At 37.5% G+C, this 22064-nt stretch overlaps 1 protein-coding gene across 1 annotated transcript in view; it reads right to left on the bottom strand.

The window, feature by feature from the left end:
* The window catches only part of LOC142235949 (uncharacterized), a 58622-nt gene that overhangs the window by 3135 nt on the left and 33423 nt on the right, over positions 1-22064 (bottom strand). Inside the window, exons 4-5 of the mRNA XM_075307202.1 lie at positions 7699-9210; positions 4848-4913 (exon numbers count right to left, since the gene is read on the bottom strand). Coding sequence (XP_075163317.1) covers positions 4848-4913; positions 7699-9210 — 1578 coding nt within the window. The remainder of the gene's footprint in view (positions 1-4847; positions 4914-7698; positions 9211-22064) is intronic.

Raw genomic sequence — 22064 nt, 5'->3', positions numbered from 1 at the left:
TACGATCAGCTAGTACATCAAAATTTGAAATTTGAATAACATAGGTTAATAAATAAGAGTATTATGGCCAACTATGACAAAATCGAGCGATGCATAAATCTGAACCAATTTGTATAATATTTTGCAGGTATGATTGATATCAGAGAAGGTCACTTTTTGTAAAATTTGAGTACGATCAGTCAAGGCCGTATTCAGGGGGGGGGGGGGGTGAGGGGGATCAAACCCCCCGAAATGAATGAATATTTTTATATAAATAAATATGTATTTTTAGCTGCATAGAAAAATTTTATCGAAGATGTTGAAGAAAAGCTGGAGGTTTTATTTTGAAAAACGCTTACCTATAAAACTTGCACAAATCATAGAATACTAGTTGAAAAGCCCGTCAAACGACGGTCGAAAAAAAACACATTATTTTTGTTCTCGCACCACAAATTTCATTTTTGGAAAATGTATTTCTGCTTTTTATGTGTGTTTGTTGTTCTTTTTGTGAACATGACTCGCTTTGTTTGGCCATAGCAACAACAACGAAACAGCCAAACACACATGTGTAAATGAAATGGCGCAAAACCTGCGAAAAGAACCTGCCTAATTCAGCGATGGAAGCAATAGAGAGATTTTCCAAACGTGAATATTCTTTTAAAAAATTTGGTCACTTTGCCAGTTACTCAGGGATGGAAAATACAATTTTTAAGAAATTAAAAAAAGGTATTTGTTGAGCGGAAAGGTACTTTTTACTAAATTTCAACAAAAATTTCACTGGAAGATTATTGTCAAGAGACTGAATTTTAAAGAAAATAAAATTTTGACAAAATTTTCTATAGAAATAAAATTTTGCAAAAATTTCCTATAGAAATAAAATTTTTATTAGGTCGAAAACCTTAGTTGTTAGTACCTTCATTTTTTTGTATTTATTTTTATAATTTATTATGATTTTAAATAAAATAAAAAAAAAAAATTTACAAAATTTTCAATTGAAATAAAATTTTGACAAAATTTTCTATAAAAATAAAATTTTGCAAAAATTCTATATAGAAAAAAAATGTTGACAACTATTTCTACCGAAATAAAAAATCGATAATATAGAATCGCATTCTTTTTTCGACTAAAACTTTCTTGAAGTTCAATAAAATCCTGTTTTTGACTATGTCTTTTACAAAATCGAGATTTTCTTCCCACATGAACATGTCTGTTTTGCCATATTTGTAAAAGACTATTAGCAAATAAGGTTGATAAAGACTTTCTGAAAATATTAAAATATTTTGTCAAAGCTATTGTACCATAAATCTGATATCGACTCAAAAATGTCTACACAAAAGGTACTAAATCATTCGCGGGGGTACTACGGTACTGACCGGGGTGAAAAAAGTTTGAAAAAAGTACTATAGTACTATACTGCATTTTCCATCCCTGCAGTTACTACGTGCTCATCCGAACGTTCATTTTCAACAATGAAGAGATTAAAGACGTATTTTAGAAATTCGACTAGCGAGAGTAGACTCAAAGGATTGGCATTAATGTCGGTTCATCGCCGAATAAATGTGCCGACTGAAGAAGTCATTGATTTATTTGCTGCCCAAAAAGCCCGTCGGCTCAATTTAATATTATAACAAGTATATACAGCACAAAGTTCGGCCGGGCCGAATCTTAAATACCCACCACCATGAACCAAATATTAGGGTTTCCTTTGAAATTTCAGGAGGGCTTGAGGACTTGAGGATATTCCCGAAGATAAATTTAAAGATTTCACCTATGAGGACAATATCAGATTCTGGATTTATAAGAACCATTTTTAGAGGAATCATTAACATCTCTTTTAAGTGTGCAAGAAAAATATAAAATAAAGTCTTGATTTGAAATCCTAAATCTGTAGAAGTAAAATCTGGAAATTTTACATTGAGTTTCAAGCAATTTTCATGATCAGTGCGCCTTCTACACCCTCAAGAAGTGAAGTCGGTCTATATGAAGGCATTACCAAATGGATCGATAAAAACTTAATCCGATACACGTTTTTGTGAGCCTAAAATACCAGAATATTTACAATTTCAGGCAAATCAGATAAAAACTACGGTTTCTAGAAACCCAAGGAGTTACATCGGGAGATCGGCCAAATTTGACCAAATCGGGCGATACATATATATGGGAGCTATATCTAAATCTGAACCGATTTCGATGAAATTGCGCACATACAGTTAGAGGTATAGAAGATTACAGTTAGAGCTATAGAATATTACATTTAGCCAACTTTAAGTACGATCGGTTGATAAATAAGGGTTTTACGGCCAAATTTGACCAAATCGGGCGATACATATATATGGGAGCTATATCTAAATCTGAACCGATTTCGATGAAATTGCGCACATACAGTTAGAGGTATAGAAGATTATATTTAGCCAACTTTGAGCACTAGCGGTTGATAAATAGGGGTTTTACGGCCAAATTTGGCAAAATCGGGCGATACATATATATGGGAGCTATATCTAAATCTGAACCGATTTCGATTATTTTTGGAACATATTGTCAGTACCATAAAAGATTAGAGTAAGCCAAGTTTTAGTCAGATCGCTTAATAAATAAGGTTTTTATGACCAAATTTGGGAAAATCGGGCGATACATATATATGGGAGCTATATCTAAATCTGAACCGATTTAGATGAAATTTTGCAGACTTGAAGAACGATGAAAAAGATTATCTTTTGCCAAATTTGGTGACGATCCGTTTGAAAACAAACGCAACGTGACCCCATTTGTCGAAATCGGGCGATATATATATATATATATGGGAGCTATATGTAAATTTGATCCGATTTCTTCCAAATTCAATAGCGTTCGTCCTTGTTCCCAAAAAACTCCCTGTACCAAATTTCATCAAAATCGGTTAATAGTTGCGACCGGAATCCTGTGGACGGACGGACACCAAGCGCTAGATCGACTCAGGAGGTGATTCTGAGTCGATCGGTATATATTTTATGGGGTCTAAAATCAATATTTCTGGTAGGCACATTTTTTGGCCGATCAAACTTATTATACCCTGACCACTATGTGGTTTAGGGTATAAAAATGGACTATAATACATGAATTTACCAAAATACCAATGGATTTGTTGTTAGAAATAGTGACCCTATGCATAAAGGACTTCAGATATTTCACATATGACGATAAGATATTTGAACAAACCAAAGGAATGCCGATGGGATCTCCTATCCCAGCAACAAATACTTCAGCAGTAAGAGTTTAGTTGCGCCTTTAGGTATACAATAAAGTAGGCAGTGCATCCTCACTGCATGAATCGGTGGCAATAACGTAAACGAGTAATCAAACTTATTGCAACCAATTCATGCAGTATAGATGCATGAGAGGTAGTGCTGTTTTCCTACACGCCAACAATGCTATACTCAAGATTATATATAACTTCTGAGCAATATATCTATTAAAATGTGCAATTATATCAGCGCTATGTAGAAGCTGCGGGACATCGCCCACAAAAATCAGCGCTGATTCGGTTGTTTTGTAAGCAGTTGGTACTGCTTCTCTCAATTAAAGGGTGATTTGTTAAGAGCTTGATAACTTTTAAAAAAAAAAAAACGCATAAAATTTGCAAAATCTCATCGGTTCTTTATTTGAAACGTTAGATTGGTCCATGACATTTACTTTTTGAAGATAATTTCATTTAAATGTTGACCGCGGCTGCGTCTTAGGTGGTCCATTCGGAAAGTCCAATTTTGGGCAACTTTTTCGAGCATTTCGGCCGGAATAGCCCGAATTTCTTCGGAAATGTTGTCTTCCAAAGCTGGAATAGTTGCTGGCTTATTTCTGTAGACTTTAGACTTGACGTAGCCCCACAAAAAATAGTCTAAAGGCGTCAAATCGCATGATCTTGGTGGCCAACTTACCGGTCCATTTCTTGAGATGAATTGTTCTCCGAAGTTTTCCCTCAAAATGGCCATAGAATCGCGAGCTGTGTGGCATGTAGCGCCATCTTGTTGAAACCACATGTCAACCAAGTTCAGTTCTTCCATTTTTGGCAACAAAAAGTTTGTTAGCATCGAACGATAGCGATCGCCATTCACCGTAACGTTGCGTCCAACAGCATCTTTGAAAAAATACGGTCCAATGATTCCACCAGCGTACAAACCACACCAAACAGTGCATTTTTCGGGATGCATGGGCAGTTCTTGAACGGCTTCTGGTTGCTCTTCACTCCAAATGCGGCAATTTTGCTTATTTACGTAGCCATTCAACCAGAAATGAGCCTCATCGCTGAACAAAATTTGTCGATAAACACATTTCGAACCGAACACTGATTTTGGTAATAAAATTCAATGATTTGCAAGCGTTGCTCGTTAGTAAGTCTATTCATGATGAAATGTCAAAGCATACTGAGCATCTTTCTCTTTGACACCATGTCTGAAATCCCACGTGATCTGTCAAATACTAATGCATGAAAATCCTAACCTCAAAAGAATCACCCTTTATAATCCTGCTGAAATAGTGCTCCATTTTTTGCTGGGTATATCTCCCACCGTGGTGCAATGGTTAGCATGCCCGCCTTGCATACACAAGGTCGTGGGTTCGATTCCTGCTTCGACCGAACACCAAAAAGTTTTTCAGCGGTGGATTATCCCACCTCAGTAATGCTGGTGACATTTCTGAGGGTTTCAAAGCTTCTCTAAGTGGTTTAACTGCAATGTGGAACGCCGTTCGGACTCGGCTATAAAAAGGAGGTCCCTTGTCATTGAGCTTAACATGGAATCGGGCAGCACTCAGTGATAAGAGAGAAGTTCACCATTGTGGTACCACAATGGACTGAATAGTCTAAGTGAGCCTGATACATCGGGCTGCTACCTAACCCAACCATCTCTCATAATCGCGGATATTATAATGGAGAAATTATTGGACGACTCGATGAACAAACTCTTTAAAAAAAAAAAAAACAAGATTTATGACTAAATATGTTGATGACAAATTTTGCATCATAGATAAAGATGAAGTTAGCAACACATTGACGACACTTAACGCCTTTAATCGACAACTTCAATTCACAATGGAATGTGAAACCGAAGGAAAATTACCTTATCTTGACACTGTTGTTCAATGACATAAGAATCAATTAATATTGGATTGGTATCAAAAGAAAACCGCATTAGGAAGATTAATAAATTTTCACTCTAATCATCCTCGGCGTATTAAGATCAACACTGATCTTATGGTTTTAAACATAAGCGACGTAAGATTTCACAAGACTAACGAGAAGAAAATACGATGGATACTACAACAAAATGACTTCCCCAAATGACACAATCTATGATCTCATAAAATACGTGAAAAATAAAGGGAATAAGGATCACAACAAACAAGAAGCCACATCCATGGTTTTCAAAAAGACGACATATGTACCGGGGTTTTCCGAAAGATTTGAAAAATCAAATATTTGCAAAAAGGATAACTACAAATTAGCGCTAAAGTGTAACAGGACAATAAATGACCTATTTAGTAAAACAAAAACCCAGATGAAGATGAAAGACAAATCGAATGTGGTATACAAAATAAAATGTGATGGGCAAGAAACCAATCCATGTCCAATGTCTTATGTTGACACTACCAGGTCCAAATTAAAAACTAGACTTTCTGCCCACAAGTCCGACCGAAAGATGAAAGACAAGCCCCTAGAACAAAAAACGACCCTTGCAGCACATTGCACGACTACAGGACACATACCAAATTTCAAGAATGTTGAAATACTGACGATGGAAGAGAATACTAAGAGAAGATACACATTGGAGATGTTACATAAAGGGTGATACGGTAAAAATTTGGTCAATATAAACTTGACGTATTTCTTTCAATTTAAAAAAACCTGAACACCCCTCATTTTGAAGGTGTGTGTGTGTATAATGTTGCTCCTATTTTGATTTTGGTATTCACTCTTCAGTTGTCAAAATGCCGTCCAAGCAAGAAGAGCAGCGTATCAAAATTTTGTTCGCGCATCGCGAAAATCCGAGCTACTCGCACGCAAAGCTGGAAAAATCGCTAAAAGTTGCCAAATCAACCGTTACAAATGTAATTAAAGTGTTTGGGGAACGTTTGTCGACAGCCAGGAAGTCTGGATCGGGGGGAAATCGAAAACCGGAAGCCGCTGAGACGACAAAGAGAGTTGCCGGTAGTTTCAAGCGAAACCCTAACCTCTCTCCCCGAGATGCCGCAAATAAGTTGGGTGTATCGTCTACAACCGTGCATCGAGCCAAAAAACGAGCCGGACTATCGACTTACAAGAAGGTAGTGACTCCAAATCGCGATGATAAACAAAATACGACGGCCAAAGCGCGATCCCGGAGGCTGTACACGACGATGCTGACGAAGTTTGACTGCGTGGTAATGGACGACGAAACCTACGTCAAAGCCGACTACAAGCAGCTTCTGGGACAGGTGTTTTATACGGCAAAAGGAAGGGGAAAGGTGGCAGATATTTTCAAGCACATAAAACTGTCAAAGTTCGCAAAGAAATATCTGGTTTGGCAAGCCATCTGTACCTGTGGCTTGAAAAGCAGCATTTTCTTAGCTTCCGGGAGTGTCAACCAAGAAATTTACGTGGAAGAGTGTTTGAATAAACGTCTGCTGCCTTTCCTGAAGAAACACGGTTGTTTCGTACTGTTTTGGCCGGATTTGGCATCTTGCCATTACGGTACAAAGGCCATGGAGTGGTACGCCGCCAACAATGTGCAGGTGGTTCCCAAGGATAAGAACCCTCCCAACACGCCAGAGCTCCGCCCAATTGAGAAATATTGGACTATTGTCAAGCGGAACCTAAAGAAGACAAAAAAAAAACTGCTAAGGACGAGCAGCAGTTCAAGGCAAACTGGCTTTCTCCGGCGTAGAAGGTGGACAAGGTGGCTGTCCAAAATCTGATGGCAGGTGTCAAGCGTGAGGCCCGGCAATTCGGATTTGGAAAAGCGAAAGCCTAACTGAATATTTTTCCTGAATTTTATACCAATTGAACTTGAAAAAGAAATTTAATTTGATTTTTTAAATAAACGATTTCACCGATTTACATGCGTTTTCCCTTGACCAAATTTTGACCGTATCACCCTTTATAATAAATACACCCACTGACGAACGTATGAATTACAAAACCGACACAGACCACTGTGCACAGATTTATAGAAATCTTATACAAAGACACAAACATAAGTAAGATAGCTTTAGTTAGATATGAGCTTTGCAAGGAGAAGGTCTATTACTTTGTAAAATGTAAATATAGAATCATTGTTATATTTTTGTTAATAACCATTGTGAAAGTAAATATTGTCAAATATTTAAATTATGATATTTTATAGATAATATCTCGCTGAAGATGATCACCGAAGGTGTATCAAAATATCCGAAATAGCAATATTTCAATAATAAAACAATGAAAAACAATTAAACAGCATTTTTCATTTATCATGACCTCAAGCCAATTGATTATAAAATTCCCCAATAATTATAAAATTCCAAAGGTCAACTAAGAAAACTAAACAAAAAATAAAAATTTTGTAAACGAATTTTTTTGGTGATAAAAGTTCAAAATTTTCAAAAAACAAAAAAAAAACTGTAACAAACGACAAACGTCGTTTTCGGTACACGTTTTTTCTTTGCGTGTATTTGTTACATTTTATTTATTTTAATTGATTTCGTAATAATTAAACCTATACCAGATAGTTATTCATTAACATTGATTTCATTTTGATCTTCTTTTTTAACTGTAACTTCCTTCGTTGAATGTCTCTTCAAATGGGCGTAATAACTTCCTGGCCATCGAAAACCTTGGCCACAATGCTGGCATATGTGCGGTGTGACACCCTCGGTGTGTAATTTTTTGTGGTTCCGTAGACTAGCCAGCTGCTTAAAAGTCTTCCCACACTCATCACAAGCATTTAAATTTGCTTCATTACTCGTATTTGCATGCGTTTGCATATGGACCCGCCGACTCCAGGGAGTTGGGAATCGTTCGTCACACTCTGAACAAGAATAAGGCTTCTCACCCGTGTGCTTTGTCTCATGGTATTTCAAACGTTGAGGATTTGTTGTTTGATAATCGCAAAAACGACATTTAGAATATTTGCATTCCGTATGATTGCGGCGAACGTGAAGAGCCAGAGTTGGGGCAATTTTGTATTTTTTTGGACAAAACTTACAAGAAAAGGGGCGTTCCTTGGTGTGAGTAATCATGTGAAACTTCAGTTCGGTAATGGTTGTTTTACGCGCATTACAATGGGGACACACATAGTTCCTAATACCAGCATGACGATTTTTATGAATTTTCAGTTGATTCTTAACTCGGAACCTTTTCGTACATCCTGCCACATCACAGGCGAACGGCCACTCAGATTTGTCCACATGTATATATTTGTGCCTTCTCAGTGAAAATTGATCGTTTAAAATACGACCACATATTTCGCAAATGTATTGTCGACGCGATTCTCTCGTATCGTTTAAAACAGTACCGCAATAGACAACACTTCTTTGATGATGCTCGGAGCTACTTTTTCCAGCATGGCATAATAAGTGAGTTATGATATGATTCTTCTCTTTAAACTTTATGCCACATCCTGGTTTATCACATACATAAGGCCATTCATCTATATGTATTTTATTATGGAGTTTTAGAGAATGGGCACTTTTACAAACTGTTCCACAAGTTTCACAAACGAACTGCTTTTGTTGGTGGCCAGATGATGTTGGTATATCGTCCGGATCTTTTGCCAACTCAACAGAGTCTTCAAAATTTTCTGAAGAGGTATTTACGATAACTTCATCCAAGGCATTTTCATTTTTAATTTGGGTTTCTGAACTTGTTGTTGCCAAATTTTCTGTTCTATTTTCCTCCCTCTGATTTTTGGGTATCTTCAGCAAATTGTGTTCTTTGCGTCTGTGATAGTTTAGGGAATAATATGCGGTAAATACTTTGCCACAATTTTCCACTTGACATGTGAATTCATTTTGAACTCCCTCATGTTTATCCATATGCCTATGTAAGTCTGTTATTCGATTATAAGCCTTATCACAGAACTCATATGTACAAGCGAATCCCGGTAGTCCTTCATGCTTCATTCTTTTATGAGCTTCCAAGCAATGTTTGGTGAAACATATTTTTGGACAAATGTCACATTTTAATTTGAATGTTCTCGAGTGTTTTATTACCGAAGATTTTTCACTCGAACTCTGCGGATTCCACTGAAATATTAAAATAAAGAAACCAGTACATTTGTTTGCCAATAAAAGGATGCATTAGCTTTCAGTATGAGCTTATCTATCTTTCTTAATAATCTATATTGGCTTTACATAGGCCGCTACTTATACACCCAGAGAAGGAATATGATCACCTCAAACATGTTTTAAGAGCAAAATGTTATTTTTGGGTGGTGACTGAACACCCCTCATTTTGTGTGTGTGTGTAGAATGTTGCTCCTATTTTGATTTTGGAATTCACTCTTCAGTTGTCAAAATGCCGTCCAAGCAAGAAGAGCAGCGTATCAAAATTTTGCTCGTGCATCGCGAAAATCCGAGCTACTCGCACGCAAAGCTGGCAAAATCGCTAAAAGTTGCCAAATCAACCGTTACAAATGTAATTAAAGTGTTTGGGGAACGTTTGTCGACAGCCAGGAAGTCTGGATCGGGGGGAAATCGAAAACCGGAAGCCGCTGAGACGACAAAGAGAGTTGCCGGTAGTTTCAAGCGAAACCCTAACCTCTCTCTCCAAGATGCCGCAAATAAGTTGGGTGTATCGTCTACAACCGTGCATCGAGCCAAAAAACGAGCCGGACTATCGACTTACAAGAAGGTAGTGACTCCAAATCGCGATCCCGGAGGCTGTACACGACGATGCTGACGAAGTTTGACTGCATGGTAATGGACGACGAAATCTACGTCAAAGCCGACTACAAGCAGCTTCCGGGACAGGAGTTTTATACGGCAAAAGGAAGGGGAAAGGTAGCAGATATTTTCAAGCACATAAAACTGTCAAAGTTCGCAAAGAAATATCTGTTTTGGCAAGCCATCTGTACCTGTGGCTTGAAAAGCAGCATTTTCATAGCTTCCGGGACTGTCAACCAAGAAATTTACGTGAAAGAGTGTTTGAATAAACATCTGCTGCCTTTCTTGAAGAAACACGGTTGGCCATTACGGTAAAAAGGCCATGGAGTGGTACGCCGCCAACAACGTGCAGGTGGTTCCCAAGGACAAGAACCATCCCAACACGCCAGAGCTCCGCCCAATTGAGAAATACAGGGCTATTGTCAAGCGGAACCCAAAGAAGAACAAAAAAACGGCTAAGGACGAGCAGCAGTTCAAGGCAAACTGGCTTTCTGCGACGAAGAAGGTGGACAAGGTGGCTGTACAAAATCTGATGGCAGGTGTCAAGCGTGAGGCCCGGCAATTCGGATTTGGAAAAGCGAAAGCCTAACTGAATATTTTTCCTGAATTTTATACTAATTGAACTTGAAAAAGAAATTTAATTTGATTTTTTAAATAAACGATTTCATCTATTTACACGCGTTTTCCCTTGACCAAATTTTGACCGTATCACCCTTTAGAACTCGGTTTGTTTTGTTTCGAAGTTGTGTCGCTGTTGAATTAGTACTAGTTTTCACTTTGCGTCATAAGATTTTCAAAGTTGCGTTATTATCAATCTCCAATCTTTGTACGAGGGCAGTTCGGAAACTTCTTAGCCTAGCACAAAAAGCGCGGTATAAACAGAAAAAAGTTAAGTGTTTTGGAAACTTCCATCTCTGTTATGAAGACATGTTAAATTTTGTTTCGATCTGGCAACTCCTTCATATAGAAACAGGTGTTCAAAAAAGACGCATCCGCAATTCTTTTACAATGGAAAAATTAGAAATGCGTGCTGTCATTAAATATTTATATAAAAAAGGTTTATCGGGACAAGAAATTCATAATGATATGGTGAATGTGTTAGGTGAAAGTGCTCCTTCATATGCAACAGTAAAAAATTGGGTTACTGAATTTAAACGTGGTCGTACAAGCATTGAAGATGAACCACGTAGTGGACGTACAAAAACAACAACAACAACAGAAATTGCAGCCAAAGTGCATGATATGGTATTAAATGATGGACGAAAGAAAGTGCATGAAATTCCTAATATCATGGGCATCTCAAATGATCGAGTCCATTTAATTTTGCATGAAGAACTAACATACAGATGAAAAAGCTTTCTGCAAGATGGGTGCCGCATTTGTTAACAGTCGATCAAAAACGCATAAGAATGAACATTTCTCAAGCTTGTTTGGAACGTTTTAAGCGAAATAAAATGAATTTTAAGCGTCGTTTCATAACTGTTGATGAGACATGGATCCACCACTGGACTCCAGCGACAAAAGAACAATCCAAACAATGGACTGAAGCTGGAGCGAGTGCCCCAAAGAAGGCAAAAACAATTCAATCGGCTGGTAAGGTTATGGCAATGGTTTTTTGGGGCTTCAAAGGTATTTTATTAATTGACTATCTGCAAAATGGTAAAACAATAAATTCAGAGTACTATTGCAACCTTTTGGATCAATTAAATGTACAAATTCGAGCAAAACGTCCTGGCTTACAACACAAAAAAAAAATAATTTTTCATCAAGACAACGCACCAGCGCACAAGAGTGTTTTAACAATGGATAAAATCAACGAATTAAAGTACGAGTTGCTTGACCACCCACCTTATTCTCCTGATTTAGCTCCCAGTGACTTTTACTTGTACCCAAATCTAAAAAAAAAATTCCTTCCTGGCAAGCGTTTTACCCCAAATGAAGATGCAATTACAGTTGTAAACCACTATTTTGAAGACCTTGGGGAAAACTATTTTAATCAAGGGATAGAATTGCTAGAAAAAGTACTAAAGGTAAAATTACATACCATGCGTTCAATGCGTCCGATGATTGAAGAGTTGAAATTTCTCTTTGAAATCAAAAGCTCGAATAGTCTGCCACAAACAGAAAATATCAACCCTTCCATCAACGCACGGATTGACGCATGGTGTGTAATTCAACCTTAAGTGTATTGAAGTTTCAGATTATATTGGAAAATAAAAATATTTTTGAAGAACTAACTATTCTCTTTCATTGATAGGCTAAGAAGTTTCCGAACCACCCTCGTATAAGTAAAGGGTGATACGGTCAAAATTTGGTCAAGGGAAAACGCATGTAAATCGGTGAAATCGTTTATTTAAAAAATCAAATTAAATTTCTTTTTCAAGTTCAATTAGTATAAAATTCAGGAAAAATATTCAGTTAGGCTTTCGCTTTTCCAAATCCGAATTGCCGGGCCTCACGCTTGACACCTGCCATCCGATTTTGTACAGCCACCTTGTCCACCTTCTTCGCCGCAGAAAGCCAGTTTGCCTTCAACTGCTGCTCGTCCTTAGCAGTTTTTTTGGTCTTCTTTAGGTTCCGCTTGGCAATAGCCCAGTATTTCTCAATTGGGCGGAGCTCTGCCGTGTTGGGAGGGTTCTTGTCCTTGGGAACCACCTGCATGTTGTTGGCGGCGTACCACTCCATGGCCTTTTTACCGTAATGGCAAGATGCCAAATCCGGCCAAAACAGTACGGAACAACCGTGTTTCTTCAGGAAAGGCAGCAGACGTTTATTCAAACACTCTTTCACGTAAATTTCTTGGTTGACAGTCCCGGAAGCTATGAAAATGCTGCTTTTCAAGCCACAGGTACAGATGGCTTGCCAAACCAGATATTTCTTTGCGAACTTTGACAGTTTTATGTGCTTGAAAATATCTGCTACCTTTCCCCTTCCTTTTGCCGTATAAAACTCCTGTCCCGGAAGCTGCTTGTAGTCGGCTTTGACGTAGGTTTCGTCGTCCATTACCACGCAGTCAAACTTCGTCAGCATCGTCGTGTACAGCCTCCGGGATCGCGCTTTGGCCATCGTATTTTGTTTATCATCGCGATTTGGAGTCACTACCTTCTTGTAAGTCGATAGTCCGGCTCGATGCACGGTTGTAGACGATACACCCAGCTTATTTGCGGCATCTCGGAGAGAGAGGTTAGGGTTTCGCTTGAAACTACCGGCAGCTCTATTTGTCGTCTCAGCGGCTTCCGGTTTTCGATTTCCCCCCGATCCAGACTTCCTGGCTGTCGACAAACGTTCCCCAAACACTTTAATTACATTTGTAACGGTTGATTTGGCGATTTTGCCAGCTTTGCGTGCGAGTAGCTCGGATTTTCGCGATGCGCGAGCAAAATTTTGATACGCTTCTCTTCTTGCTTGGACGGCATTTTGACAACTGAACAGTGAATTCCAAAATCAAAATAGGAGCAACATTCTACACACACACACCTTCAAAATGAGGGGTGTTCAGGTTTTTTAAATTGAAAGAAATACGTCAAGTTTATATTGACCAAATTTTGACCGTATCACCCTTTAATTCCGAAATATTCAATAACAAAACATAAAATAGAGAAACTATGGCCTCGTTTAAAAAAATTCTTACACCTATGTTTCTGTCCACATGGGCATATGGGAGGTATATCTAAATGAACGGATTTCTTCCAAAATCAATAGGGTTATTCTGGCCCAAAACGGAAACTTATGCCAAATTTGAAGTCGATTGAACTAAAGCTGCGACCTGGACTTTGATTATAAAAATTTGTTCACAGACAGACGGACATGGCTATATCGACACTCAAGGGACCCACCCTGAGCAATATTGCCAAAGATACCATTTGTCTATCTCGTTTCCTTTTGGGTGTTGCAAACATATGCACTAACTTATGTTATAATACCCTGTTCCACAGTGTGGGGCAGGGTATAAAAAGACATTGGAATGAAAACTATTTTGAATTTGGACTCGCATAAAAACCTTTATTAGTTAATATAATTTTTATTTTTTCGTTTATTATATTTATTTTGAAATTTTGGTACAATTTTTGCCAAAAAAAAAAATAATATATTTATTCTCGTTGATAAAATGTAAAAATTTGATTTTTCATCCCTGTTGCATATTGTAGTGAAACCACTTAGAGAAGCTTTGAAACACTCAGCAATGTCACCAGCATTACTGAGGTGGGAGAATCCACCGCTTAAAAATTTTTTGGTGTTTTCGGTCGAATCACTACTTTGTGTATGCAATGCGGGCTTGCTAACCATTGAACCATGATGGCTCCCGAAGGACCTTAGTTTTCGAGACATTAAGCACAAATTTATTCAATTTTATTGAAAATACTGGTTAATACACAACTTTGTTCTTTATTAATTTAAATTATATAAGTAGGCTTTATTTTCAATACATATAGTATATTAATTTTTCTTGATATACACAATTTTTATTCTGTGAAAAACCTTAGAACGGAACTTTAATCAATTGTTTTCTTCAATACAAAACTGACTTTGAATTACAAGAGGTTATGGGTCCCACGGATAAAACTGGTATTGTTCAATTTGCTGGAACAAATTTTGAAAATTGGAAGTTATCTATTTGATATTGAAACAAAATCTTTATTGCACATTAAAAAACATTTGCAAAACATCGTTTTCGGATATTATAACAGGTTGGCTGATAAGTCCCCGGCCTGGCACATAGATGGGGTCGCTAGTATTCAATGCATATTATTTTTATATAGTACCAAGCTTCAAATGATTCGTGTCAAAATTTGACGTCTGTAAGTCATTAGTTTGTGAGATAGAGCGTCTTTTGTGAAGCAACTTTTGTTTTTGTGAAAAAATTTAAAAAAAGGAATTTCGTGTTTTGATAAAATACTTTTTTCTGAAGGGAAAATATACGGTGGAAGCAAGAACTTGGCTTGATAATGAGTTTCCGTACTCTGCCCCAGGTAAAATCAACAATAATTGATTGGTATGCAAAATTCAAGCGTGGTGAAATGAGCACTGAGGACGGTGAACGCAGTGGACGCCCGAAAGAGGTGGTTACCGACAAAAACATCAAAAAAATCAAAAAAAAAATCCACAAAATGATTTTGAATGACCGTAAAATGAAGTTGATCGAGATAGCAGAGGCCTTAAAGATATCAAAGGAATGTGTTGGTCATATCATTCATCAATATTTGGATATGCGGAAACTCTGTGCAAAATGGATGCCGCGCGAGCTCACATTTGACTAAAAACAACAACGTGTTGATGATTCTGAGCGGTGTTTGCAGCTGCTAACTCGTAATACACCCGAGTTTTTCCGTCGATATGTGACAATGGATGAAACATGGCTCCATCACTACACTCCTGAGTCCAATCGACAGTCGGCTTATTGGACAGCGACCGGTGAACCGTCTTCGAAGCGTGGAAAGACCCAAAAGTCCGCTGGCGAAGTAATGGCTTTTTTTTTTTTGGGATGCGTATGGAATAATTTTTATCGATTATCTTGAGAAGGGAAAAACCATCAACAGTGACTATTATATGGCGTTATTGGAGCGTTGCAGGTCGAAATCGCGGGAAAACGGACCCATATGAAGAAGAAAAACGTGTTATTCCACCAAGATAACGCACCGTGCCACAAGTCATTGAGAACGATGGCAAAAATTCATGAATTGGGCTTCGAATTGCTTCCCCACCCACCGTATTCTCCAGATCTGGACCCCAGCGACTTTTTCTTGTTCTCAGACCTCAAAAGGATGCTCGCAAGGAAACAAATTGGCTGCAATGAAGAGGTGATCGCCGAAACTGAGACCTATTTTGAGGCAAAACCGAAGGAGTACTACCAAAATGGTATCCAAAAACGGGAAGGTCGTTATAATCGTTGCATCGCTCTATGGAACTATGTTGAATAATAAGAACGAATTTTTACAAAAAAAAAAAAAGTGTTTGTCTTTGTTAGACCGGGGACTTATCAGCCAACCTGTTATATATATATATATATATATATATATATATATATATATATATATATATATATATATATATATATATATATATATATATATATATATATATATATATATATTGATATTAGCAAATCTAACAAATTGTATAGCATTTCTTTAAGGATTAAAGTGTTTGCTTCATTTATTTGTAATTCGAACAACCAATCTTATAAGCCGCAAAATTATCCATCAACGTTGACTTCACATAAATCATTTGGTTTGATTGTAACTTCCTTCGTTGCATGCCTTTTCACATGGGCATAATAACTTCCTGGCCATCGAAAACCTTGACCACAATGCTTGCATATGTATGGTGTGACACCCTCTGTATGTAATTTCTTGTGGTTGTGTAGATTAGCATTACACAAAAAAGTTTTCTCACACTCATCACATTTATATACTTTTTTTGGTCTTGGTTTATTACTGTGCACTCTCATATGGGCGTACATACTCACTGGATTTGTGAATCGTTTATCACACTCTTTGCAGGGAAAAGGCTTCTCATCTGAATGCCTCATTTCGTGTATTTTTAAACATTGAGGATTATTTGTTTGATAATCGCAAAGACGACATTTAAAAACATCGCATAAAGTATGAGTGCGACGAACGTGAAGAGCTAGCATTGCCTTACTTTTGTATGTTTTGGGGCAAATGTTGCAAGCAAAGTTTCTTTCGTTGGTGTGAGTATTAATGTGAACCTTCAGTTCTGTAACGGTTGTTTTAGGCGCATTACAAATGGGACACACAAAGTTCTTAATACCGGCATGACGATTTTTGTGAATTCTAAGTTGCTCGATAAATCGAAATCTTTTCGTACATCCCGCTTCATCACAGGGAAACGGCCACTGAGATTTATCCATATGTACATATTTGTGACTTTTGTATGTTTTCTGGCTTAAAGTACGGCCACATATTTCGCATATGTATGTAGGAGGGGGAGCTTTTGTATAATTTAAAACCGCATCGGAATGGGCCTCACGTCTATGTTGCATTAGGCGATTGTTGCTACCAAAGAACTGCTCACAATTTTCTATGCCACATTTGAACTTATTCGGAATGTGCTCATTGATATGTGAACGAAGCTCCTCGGGACTGTTGAAAGATTTGTCACAATTTTCGTATGTACAGACATATCCGCATAATCCTTGTTGATGTTGTCGTATATGGGCATCCAAATGGCGCTTAAGGCGAAAATAACTCAAACAGATTTCACATTGAAAGTACACTGCATTCGCATTCCTTTTATTATTCACATTCGGATCTTCGGATTTTATGGAAATAAACTGAAACGAACGAACGAGGGAAGTTAGAGTTTTAGCCTTTTCCGATTTGGTCACACTCAGAATAAATAACACCATTTTTTTTTTAAATTGTAATTGATTTCTTAAAAATATTCAATTTATAGTTTAATTGATTTAACTAATATTTTGTTTCTTGAGTTCCCCGTGTGAAAATTGGAGAATCCAATCCTATCTAATAATAGCAAACTTTTATTGGTTCAGACATAATTAGATCTGCTATATAACATATGGTGCTAGATCTGCTTAGATATAATCGCAGATCTCATAATATATAGTATAATATCTAATTATATCTCGCATATCTAATAATATATGCTTGGATAGGACCATGTACAGCACTATATCTAATAAGACATGGTATATATAATATCATATCTGACTATATATGGAGCTAAATAGGTTTCAAAATGTAATAAAAAAAAGTATATACGGCCGTAAGTTCGGCCAGGCCGAATCTAATGTACCCTCCACCATGGATTGCGTAGAAACTTCTACGAAAGACTATCATCCACAATGGAATTACTTGACTTGCGGTAACACTTGCCGATGGCAAGGAATCTTAAAACGATGTTTGTCTTCTAAATTGCAAGTTAACATGTTGGCTGATAAGTCCCCGGTCTAACAAAGAAAAACACTTTTTTTTGGTCAAAATTCATTTTTATTATTCAACATAGTTCCCTTCAAGAGCGATACAACGATTATAATGACCTTCCAATTTTTTGGTACCATTTTGGTAGTACTCCTTCGGTTTTGCCTCAACATAGGCCTCAGTTTCGGCGATCACCTCTTCATTGCGGCCAAATTTTTTCCCTGCGAGCATCCTTTTGAGGTCTGAGAACAAGGTTAGATTAGGTTAGGTGGCAGCCCGAAGTATCAGGCTCACTTGGACTATTCAGTCCATTGTGATACCACATTGGTGAACTTCTCTCTTATCACTGAGTGCTGCCCGATTCGATGTTAAGCTCACTGACAAGGGACCTCCTTTTTATAACCGAGTCCGAACGGCGTTCCACATTGCAGTGAAACCACTTAGAGAAGCTTTGAAACCCTCAGAAATGTCACCAGCATTACTGAGGTGGGATAATCCACCGCTGAAAAACTTTTTGGTGTTCGGTCGAAGCAGGAATCGAACCCACGACCTTGTGTATGCAAGGCGGGCATGCTAACCATTGCACCAAGGTGACTCCCTGAGAAGAAGAAAAAGTCGCTGATGGCCAGATCTGGAGAATACGGTGGGTGGGGAAGCAATTCGAAGCACAATTCATGAATTTTTGCCATCGTTCTCAATGACTTGTGGCACGGTGCATTGACTTGGTAGAACAACACTTTTTTCTTCTTCATATGGGGCCGTTTTGCCGATTTCGACCTTCAAACGCTCCAATAACGCCATAAAATAGTCACTGTATATGGTTTTTCCCTTCTCAAGATAATCAATAAAAATAATTCCATGCGCATCCCAAAAAACACAGGCCATTACTTTGCCAGTGGACTTTTGAGTCTTTCCACGCTTCGGAGACGGTTCACGGGTCACTGTTCACTCAGCCGACTGTCGATTGGACTCAGGAGTGTAGTGATGGAGCCATGTTTCATCCATTGTCACATATCGACGGAAAAACTCGGGTGTATTACGAGTTAACAGCTGCAAACACCGCTCAGAATCATCAATACGTTGTTGTTTTTGGTCAAATGTGAGCTTGCGCGGCACCCATTTTGCACAGAGCTTCCGCATATCCAAATATTGATGAATGATATGACCAACACGTTCCTTTGATATCTTTAAGGCCTCTGCTATCTCGATCAACTTCATTTTAAGGTCATTCAAAATCATTTTGTGGATTTTTTTGATGTTTTCGTCGGTAACCACCTCTTTCGGGCGTTCACCGTCCTCAGTGCTCATTTCACCACGCTTGAATTTTGCATACCAATCAATTATTGTTGATTTCCCTGGGGCAGAGTCCGGAAACTCATTATCAAGCCAAGTTTTTGCTTCCACCGTATTTTTGCCCTTCAGAAAACAGTATTTTATCAAACCACGAAATTCCTTTTTTCCATTTTTTTTACAATAACAAAAGTTGCTTCACAAAAGACGCTCTATCTCACAAACTAATTGACTTAGAGACGTCAAATTTTGACACGAATCATTTGAAGATTGGTACTATATAAAAATGCATTTAATACTACACACAATTTTTTTTTCTGATTCAATCACGAAATTAATTGATTCAATTAATTTTTAATTGAAATGTCTTCAATCACAGAAATGATAGTATCAATTAAAAAATTAATTGAAGGTCAATTAAAAAGTTAATTGATCCAATTAAAAAATTAATTGATACTATTATTTTTGTGATTGATTTTTGTTTCAATTAAAAAATATGTTGAATCAATTAAATTTTTAATTGAATATTTTTTAAAACTCAATTAAAATTTTAATTGGAAAAACATTCGTAAAATTTTTTTGTGTGTAGCGACGCCATCTATGTGTCAGACCGGGGACTTATCAGCCAACCTGTTAATCATCCCCAGAAAGTTTTTAGCTCGTTCCTACGAATCAAAATTTTATACCTACGAAGTTTTTATACCCTGCGCCACACACGGGGTATTATAAGTTAGTGCATATGTTTGCAACACCCAGAAGGAGACGAGATAGACACACGGTGTCTTTGGCAAAAATGCTCAGGGTGGGCTCCTGAGTCGATATAGCCATGTCCGTCTGTCTGTCCGTGAACACATTTTTGTAATCAAAGTCTAGGACGCAGTTTTAGTCCAATCGACTTCAAATTTGGCACAAGTATGTGTTTTGGCTCAGAACAGAACCCTATTGATTTTGGATGAATCGGTTCAGATTTAGATATAGCTCCCATATATATATTTCGCCCGATATGCACTTATTTGGCCCCAGAAACCAGAGTTTTACCCTAATTTGCTTAAAATTTTGCACTAGGAGTACAATTAGTAGTGTAGTCAAGTGTGCCAAATTTTATTAAAATAGGTTCAGATTTAGATATAGCTCCCTTATATATCGTTCGCCCGAGTTACACTCATATGACCACAGTGGCCAATCTTTTACTCCGATTTAGTTGAAATTTTGCACAGGGAGTAGAATTAGCATTGTAGCTATGCGTGCCAAATTTGGTTGAAATCGGTTCAGATTTAGATATCGTATAGCTCCCATATATATCTTTCGCCCGATATGGACTAATACGGTCCCAGAAGCCAGAGTTTTAGCCCAATGTGGTTGAAATTTTGCACTAGGAGTACAATTAGTAGTGTAGTCAAGTGTGCCAAATATTATTGAAATCGGTTCAGATTTAGATATAGCTCCCATATATATCGTTCGACCGATTTACACTCATATGACCATAGTGGCCAATCTTTTACTCCGATTTAACAGGTTAGCTGATAAGTCCCCGGTCTGACACATAGATGGCGTCGCTAGTAATAAGTGCATATTATTTTTATATAGTACCAACCTTCAAATGATTCGTGTCAAAATTTGACGTCTCTAAGTCAATTAGTTTGTGAGATAGAGCGTCTTTTGTGAAGCAACTTTTGTTATTGTGAAAAAATGGAAAAAACGGAATTTCGTGTTTTGATAAAATACTTTTTTCTGAAGGGAAAAAAATACGGTAGAAGCAAAAATTTGTCATGATAATGAGTTTCCGGACTCTGCCCCAGGTAAAATCAACAATAATTGATTGGTATGCAAAATTTAAGCGTGGTGAAATGAGCACGGAGGACGGTGAACGCCCGAAAGAGGTGGTTACCGACGAAAACATCAAAAAAATCCACAAAATGATTTTGAATGACCGTAAAATGAAGTTGATCGAGATAGCAGAGGCCTTAAAGATATCAAAGGAACGTGTAAGTCATATCATTCATCATTATTATTGGATATACGGAAGCTCTGTGCAAAATGGGTGCCGCGCGAGCTCACATTTGACCAAAAACAACAACGTTTTGATGATTCTGAGCGGTCTTCAGTTCATATTTAGATATAGCTCCCATATATATCGTTCGCCCGATTTACACTCATATGACCACAGTGGCCAATCTGTTACACAGGGAGTAGAATTAGCATTTTAGCTATGCGTGCCAAATTTGGTTGAAATCGGTTCAGATTTACATATAACATGGAAAGACTCAAAAGTCCGCTGGCAAAGTAATGGCCTCTGTTTTTTGGGATGCGCATGGAATAATTTTTATCGATTATCTTGAGAAGGAAAAAACCATCAACAGTGACTATTATATGGCGTTATTGGAGCGTTTGAAAGTCGAAATCGCGGCAAAACGTCCCCATATGAAGAAGAAAAAAGTGTTGTTCCGCCAAGACAACGCACCATGCCACAAGTCATTGAGAACGATGGCAAAAATTCATGGATTGGGCTTCGAATTGCTTCCCCACACGGATGAAAAAGACTGTTTTTCATATGTTTGGCTATAAACATTATATGTTTGGAATACAAATTTTTAAACACAATATTTTTGATTGCAAGCATATAATGTTCATAAACTAGCATAACATGTTTGGGACATATATGTTAATATGTTAGAACATATTATGTTTGGGACATAAAATGTTTGTAAATATAATATGCTTGGATGCACACATATATTAATTTAGAAATAGCCTATAAACATATATGTGTTTAGTAGCTTGGAGCGCTATTTAACAGGGAGCGATATTGAATTAAGTTGGTGGTTGTTGCTTGTTATTACAAAATTAACATTTTATTTTCCCTTGGGCAATTGATCAGCTACTTCTTTGATTCTTACAAACTGTGTGGTCAGCTGTTCGAATCCCCGTCCGGCAAAAGGTAAAATTAAAATAAAAAAATCATAAAATTGAATAATTTCTTCTACAATGTTTGTATTACAGAAAAAGGTGCGAAGAACTAAAAAA

The sequence above is a fragment of the Haematobia irritans genome, chromosome 4 (assembly GCF_050003625.1).
Source record: "Haematobia irritans isolate KBUSLIRL chromosome 4, ASM5000362v1, whole genome shotgun sequence".
In the NCBI taxonomy this organism is placed as follows: Eukaryota; Metazoa; Arthropoda; class Insecta; order Diptera; family Muscidae; genus Haematobia; species Haematobia irritans.
The sequence above is the reverse complement of the archived record's forward strand: the minus strand, read 5'-3'. Positions and strand labels throughout refer to the sequence as shown.